Raw genomic sequence first — 6,951 nt, 5'->3', positions numbered from 1 at the left:
ATGTAACACAAAAAAAAATGGAAAAGTTTCATCGAGTACATACTGAGATATAATGTTTTGAAAATGTGTTCAAAAATCTTATAAGTTTTTCTAAAAGTTCTATAACTTTCAGGACACTTATTCGATCTCGCTCAAAATTTTACCAATGGAGCTTTGATATATGATCCATGATTGGTCAAACTTTCAGCGTCTTTGATTGACGTATAGAAAAGTTATGAACATTTGAATGAAAAATTATTTTGACCAAAAAACTGCTGTACGGACAATTGTTTGATACACTGTATGTTTAGAGTTTTAGATATTTGCAAGCGTATTTTATGGTACGCATCGGAGTAACAGAGTACCTATTTGGTGGAACCTGAATTTTTTTCAGCCAGATTTTTTTGGCATTCTTTTCTATTAATTAACCGATATTCTTTTCTATTGCAGAAATACCCACTAATACACCTATGATTCCACAACACCAGAATACATCCTACCATCGCACATTCACCATCCCATTTTCTCTTATGGACTTCAAATTGCCAAAATTTATCGACACCCCCCGCTTCGTCCACCCGCCCTCGTTCATCCTCGGCCTCCATCATCCGAAAGTGAAAGCACGAGAAACGGCCGACGGCGCGGCAGAAGAGAAAGCCTGCTGGTGGCGCATTAGCAATTAAAACGATGCTTGGGATTTCAGTCGCAATGTGACAATCAATATGAAATAAAATGTCGATTACCGTCCATCACCTTGCATTAATAATGCGGATAAATTGAGCCAGTCCTGTCTCTGGCGGGAGTAGTGGTTTGGTCGATGGAAGAGAGGTAGGAAGGTGAACTGCATTTTAGTTTAATCGAAAAAAAAAGATCAACTGGATGCAAATTTTGATTGAAAGCCAAAAACGGTATGCTACTTGTGACTGTGCAATACATATTCACTGTTGTATAGTTTCACACATGACTATTTCATTAACAGACTGCTAGCAAATATTTCTTCCATTCTTCTCTTTGCCGTTACGTCCCAATTATGAAAAATCCTGCTTCTTGGCTACTATGAGCACTACCACAGTTATTAACTGAGAGTTTGCTCTGCCAATGGCTATTTTGCATGTGTATATCTCATGTGACAGGCATAAATATACTCAACCGAACCCGACACCCTCAGCATGGTCATGCTGATTACTCACGTCTCTACAGCGCAGTGGCTATATGAATTTAGATTATCACACAATCAACTACAAACCTTTGATTGCAACTTCATTCTTCAAGTTATTTGGTTCGTCTTAGACTAGAAACGGTTTTAAGCAGCTGCTGTTGTTCTTTCCAGGTTATGTCCTCTATGGAGCCACCATAACTCTCCTGTAGTATTGAACATAATCGCAGCTAATTGTTCGTTGCGAATATTGTTAATGGTGATCTCCTCGGCCATTCCGCTCCAAGGAGGAAGTATGGACAAACCGACCTCCGAAACCAACGGGAGAAAGAGTAGCAACTATTGTTCAAGTATTGGGATGAACTTTGAACTGTAGGAGTTATATATGGTCTTAGTCTCGACCGTTGAATTGAGCATTACAAATCTGTTCAACACCAGTGAGGTTGCGACTGCAGTAGTAAATCAATTTGTCATCGAAAGGTCACAGCATTTGCATGGCATTCGGTAAAAATAAAAATCCCTCAATCCAGTTTTTGTCGTCTTATTTACATAACCTTACCTTAGCTGAGTTTCTTGTCACGATAATTGTACAAAATCAACGAGAATGTTAAAATCACAAAGTAATTGCTTAAAAGGCACACACGCATCTGCAAATAAAACCTAAAAACATTCAAACCGCATCCATCGCGTCAAATTCCAAACTTTTGCGGCTTTTCTTGCTGGAAATCGACGAGTCCTGATCGTCGCTCAGCTTCAGCCCTTCGTAGTACAGCGAAACGATCGAGTGCTTCCGACAGAAGGCCCACCACCACCGGAAACCGGGCTTGCCACCGAACTTGAACTGATCACCCTTGTCCCGGAAGGTCTGGAAGTGACTGATGAACTCCAGGATGCTGCTGAGCGATCGCTTGGTGCGCTTGTTGTACGGCGAGGTGGCCGTATCGCAGCAGAAATTCAGCACGGCGGCTTCCTCCTCCGGCCTGAGGGCCAACTCCTGGAGGACGGCCATCCGGTGTGCCTTGCCAAGAATGTTGTCGTACAGTGTGCCTTTGGGGATGTTGTACTGGGCGCTGGCCTGGGTGAAACGCAATCGTTGCGTTACGACGGCGGCGATGGCTTCCTGAAGTTGATTAGAGTTCCATGCGGGTGCTTTCGATGCTTTTGATTTGGATTCTGGGGGAAGATAATTGAATTAGTTTAAGTTTACGGAACGTTGAGAAAATAATTGTATATTTATGGGCACATAGGATGAACAAATGTGTGGACGACTTTCTGAAACCTGTTAAATTTTGCTTTGTCAAATGAGTGTGTGTTCCAAAGTCCACTACTAGTTATATATTTCGATCCTGTGTATTTCAGAACTATAATTATAGAATATTTACCGTTTGTAGCATTCTGGTCTTGGGAAGTATTCAAGGATGCCTGAAACAAAAGAAATATATAGTACAATTAATTAAATATTCATATTAAATAAATATGGAGTATATAAACTACAAGTATGCCTAATCCAACATAAGATAGTCTTTTTAAATATGAAATTGGCAAGATGAAAATATTGCCCTACTGACAAACGGAACTTATAATAGACTCCATCCAGCGCAGGAAGAATGGCGATAAAACATATAAAATTACGTTTTATGGAAATTACAATATTTCAAAAAGTTTTATTGATTGAAGTTTGTCGTAACAACCTGTATGTTAAAATTTGAACAGCCATCAACTAAAACATGTGCAAATACTTCAACCATAGAGCATATAATTTCAAATTATTTCAACAAACCGTGAAGAGCTCGAGAAAACAAGTGAAGGAAAACATACCACTTCAATATAATACCAACTTTCTCATTTTAGGTTTGACGATCGAAACATTCAGCTGCATTCGAAACTTGAATCACTTCTTTAGCTCCATGATCAGACTGAGATAAAATGTGTTTGTGTGTACGCATGAAAATTCATTCCCATATTTCCGGAAAATACACGAGAAGATACCGCAGTCTGCTTGAAAACCTTTTAATTTAGACCAAGTTTCAATTTTCTCGTCCAAAAATCAAAGCCGTTTTCCTGCTTCCCTTGCAGTGTATGACTACCGTGTTCGGTACTGACTGGCTACTGCACCACGCGATATTCAGACACGCGAGACTTCGATGCCGGGTTGGTTCTCATCCCCCGTGTGTCTCCTAAGGCGTATGTATCTACCTCTATTGAGAATCCCGGCGAGCAGTTGGAGAATTTGCGGTTTGCAGGCTCCGAGACTACTGCATTTGCAAGCAAACCGAAACCGTTCGTCATCTGAGTGCACTAGAACTGTGCATCAATACGGCCCCAAGAATGGCATCATCTACAGAAGCGAACCCCCTTACCATCCAGCGGGCGCTCTCCGATCGGAGCTGAACACCAGAAAAACGGGAAGCAGTGTCTGCATACATTCAACCCAATCATTCATCTATCCATCCATCCATCTGGCCAATCTGACCGAACGCCGCCGCCGCCGTCGCCCGAAAGAAGTTGCAGTAGCGCACGGGTGCATTCGTGGGTGGGGGTTGCAGTTCTTTCCTGCTGGACATAGGGTAACCAGACTTAGATCCGAGTGATGAACATGTGTAAAGTTACCCATAAATAATTGAAAACTTTCCATACTTTATAGAAAATGTACCGGAAAAACATAATTTTTTTTTTTTACTTAATCATTTATTTAAGGCTCATGCGCCAACAGGCATAACGGAGCCGAATCCAGTTAAAACTATTTACAATTTCATGTTTTTGTCTTATAAACTATGTTAGTTTTGGGAAACCGAAAAACTCGCGGTTTGGTCGAGGTTAGGGGGAACAAAAATATTTGAGGAAAGGATAGGGTGATGGGGCTTTTCATTGACACGTGACAGCTTGGTGTGGCGTATTGCTGCTGGTCAAGCGTAGAGTGGACATACAACCTGTAACGATACATACAGACGATTTTCGAAGGGACACGAGGTGGACAAGTGGAGCAACAAGACTGGGATATCAAATAAAGACACGAGGTGGACAAGTGGAACAACAAGACGGGGATATCAGACGAAGACTTCAGCTTGCTTCAAGAAGTCGTTCACAAGCTTCATATACTGCCGTTCTACGCATAGTTGTCCCATGTTGAAAAACTTGAAACTGAGAAAATCGCGATTGAAGTTTCAAACAGGTTTTTCATGTTTTTTGGCCAAATGGTACAACAAATCGGATTTAAGTTTTCATAGTATCGTTAGAAATCTCTTATATTTTCATGCCTGAAGTATTTCCAATCAAATATTTTTAAAAATATAGTGTTTAAAGCAAAAAAATGATTAGTGGGACTGTTATGCCTAGAAATGTGGTCCTGTTGGCGAAATTTCTACGCATATCAGTCCCACGATAATTAGTCGTCTCTTTTCACGCTCGATGTGGTCTGTTCTGTACTTTTTTGTTTTATTTTTTAATAACAAACAATGTTAACTTCTCTTATAACATTTTAAGACTCTCTTGCACAAGGCTCAAATGTCTCAAGGCAAAACGGAGCCGACAGACCACATAAGAGTGACATCACATTTTAACACTTTCTTAATAATCGGGTAAGTAGGAACTAGGTGAGTGAGTTGGTGAATAAGAAGTTGATTAAAGATTTGATGTGTGATTAGTGAATTAGTGAATGTGAGGTGCTCCAAGTTTAAGTGAGTTGGTGATTAAGTCAGTTACGAATTAGGAAAGTTACAGTTTATAGGGAGTTGCCCCGTTAATTTTAATGTGTTGGTAAGAGAATTGTTAAATTGGTGAGTGTGTGGGATAGTAAGTAAATGAGTTAGTGAGTCAGTGAGTGACATAGTGAATAAGTGAGTTTGTTGGTTTATGGGTATGTGAGATCTATTCCGTAGGAGTGAGTGTATTAGTAAGTGAATTAGTGAGTTAGTAAGTGAGTTATAAAGTATGGGTTTTGTGGCCGTGCGGTTAGCAGCGCCAGCCATTTAGGCGTATTGATATCCACGTAGTGTGACTTCGATTTTCACTCCAGTCTGAGGAAACTTTTCATCAAACGAAGAATTCTTTATTGGGCCACTGGGTGTCGTACACTCAAATCTCCATTAAAGAAATAAGTCGGGGATATTTAAATGTATTCATTACGTAAATGGATCCATTTTTTTTAACTTAAATAGCTCTTTCATCGCAGTTTACGTCGAAATATATACAGTATTATCGAAATAAGCGATTAGAACGTAAGCCAAAACGTTATAAGGTTGGGAAGGTCTTTAGCCGAAAAGGTCTTTAGGCCGAAAAGGTCTTTAGGCCGAAAAGGTCTTTAGGCCGAAAAGGTCTTTAGGCCGAAAAGGTCTTTAGGCCGAAAAGGTCTTTGGGCCGAAAAGGTCTTTAGGCAGAAAAGGTCTTTAGGCCGAAAAGGTCTTTAGGCCGAAAAGGTCCTTAGGCCGAAAAGGTCTTTAGGCCGAAAAGGTCTTTAGGCCGAAAAGGTCTTTAGGCCGAAAAGGTCTTTAGGCCGAAAAGGTCTTTAGGCCGAAAAGGTCTTTAGGCCGAAAAGGTCTTTAGGCCGAAAAGGTCTTTAGGCCGAAAAGGTCTTTAGGCCGAAAAGGTCTTTAGGCCGAAAAGGTCTTTAGGCCGAAAAGGTCTTTAGGCCGAAAAGGTCTTTAGGCCGAAAAGGTCTTTAGGCCGAAAAGGTCTTTAGGCCGAAAAGGTCTTTAGGCCGAAAAGGTCTTTAGGCCGAAAAGGTCTTTAGGCCGAAAAGGTCTTAAGGCCGAAAAGGTCTTTAGGCCGAAAAGGTCTTTAGGCCGAAAAGGTCTTTAGGCCGAAAAGGTCTTTAGGCCGAAAAGGTCTTTAGGCCGAAAAGGTCTTTAGGCCGAAAAGGTCTTTAGGCCGAAAAGGTCTTTAGGCCGAAAAGGTCTTTAGGCCGAAAAGGTCTTTAGGCCGAAAAGGTCTTTAGGCCGAAAAGGTCTTTAGGCCGAAAAGGTCTTTAGGCCGAAAAGGTCTTTAGGCCGAAAAGGTCTTTAGGCCGAAAAGGTCTTTAGGCCGAAAAGGTCTTTAGGCCGAAAAGGTCTTTAGGCCGAAAAGGTCTTTAGGCCGAAAAGGTCTTTAGGCCGAAAAGGTCTTTAGGCCGAAAAGGTCTTTAGGCCGAAAAGGTCTTTAGGCCGAAAAGGTCTTTAGGCCGAAAAGGTCTTTAGGCCGAAAAGGTCTTTAGGCCGAAAAGGTGTTTAGGCCGAAAAGGTCTTTAGGCCGAAAAGGTCTTTAGGCCGAAAAGGTCTTTAGGCCGAAAAGGTCTTTAGGCCGAAAAGGTCTTTAGGCCGAAAAGGTCTTTAGGCCGAAATGGTATTTTGGCCAGGTCTTGGCGAAATGACCTTGTTCAATACCTGAATTATTCGACCCTTACGTCCTTTTCGGCCTAATTACCTATTCGGCCTAATGAATTTTTCGGCCTAATGACCTTTTCGACCTAATGGCCTGTTTTGCTTAATGACCAACAAAGCATACAACTGATTAAGCTTTTGTATAAATTTTAAATGACAAGAAATATGTACATATTGCCCGTTGTGAAGATTTATAGATTCCAATGCAAAAAAAATGATTAGGCCCATTTTCAGCGTAGGTGCATTATAAATGTTTGTTTAGAATGCAAAACTATTATTAAATGTGTACTTAACAACGTAGCGTAATATATTCACCAGGACGTGGTCTGTTTATAAATCTGTGGGCCCACGCAAGAAAAATCCACGCAACTAATTTTCGCGCAGGAGTCTAAACAGGTGGAATCTCCGCAATATCATTGAAATATGTACAACAACTTAAGTTTCAAAACATTCTCCACCATG

General features: G+C 40.9%; 1 protein-coding gene across 1 annotated transcript in view; it reads right to left on the bottom strand.

Moving 5' to 3' along the window:
• Positions 1-1,660: 1,660 nt before the first annotated feature.
• The window catches only part of LOC109399189 (protein abrupt), a 26,813-nt gene continuing 21,522 nt past the window's right edge, over positions 1,661-6,951 (bottom strand). The window contains exons 2-3 of the mRNA XM_019671622.3: positions 2,518-2,557; positions 1,661-2,308 (exon numbers count right to left, since the gene is read on the bottom strand). Coding sequence (XP_019527167.2) covers positions 1,806-2,308; positions 2,518-2,557 — 543 coding nt within the window. The 3' untranslated portion in view covers positions 1,661-1,805. The remainder of the gene's footprint in view (positions 2,309-2,517; positions 2,558-6,951) is intronic.

The sequence above is a fragment of the Aedes albopictus genome, chromosome 2 (genome assembly GCF_035046485.1).
Source record: "Aedes albopictus strain Foshan chromosome 2, AalbF5, whole genome shotgun sequence".
Lineage (NCBI taxonomy): Eukaryota > Metazoa > Arthropoda > Insecta > Diptera > Culicidae > Aedes > Aedes albopictus.
Note: the sequence above shows the minus strand (reverse complement) of the source record. Positions and strands in the feature narration are given on the sequence as shown.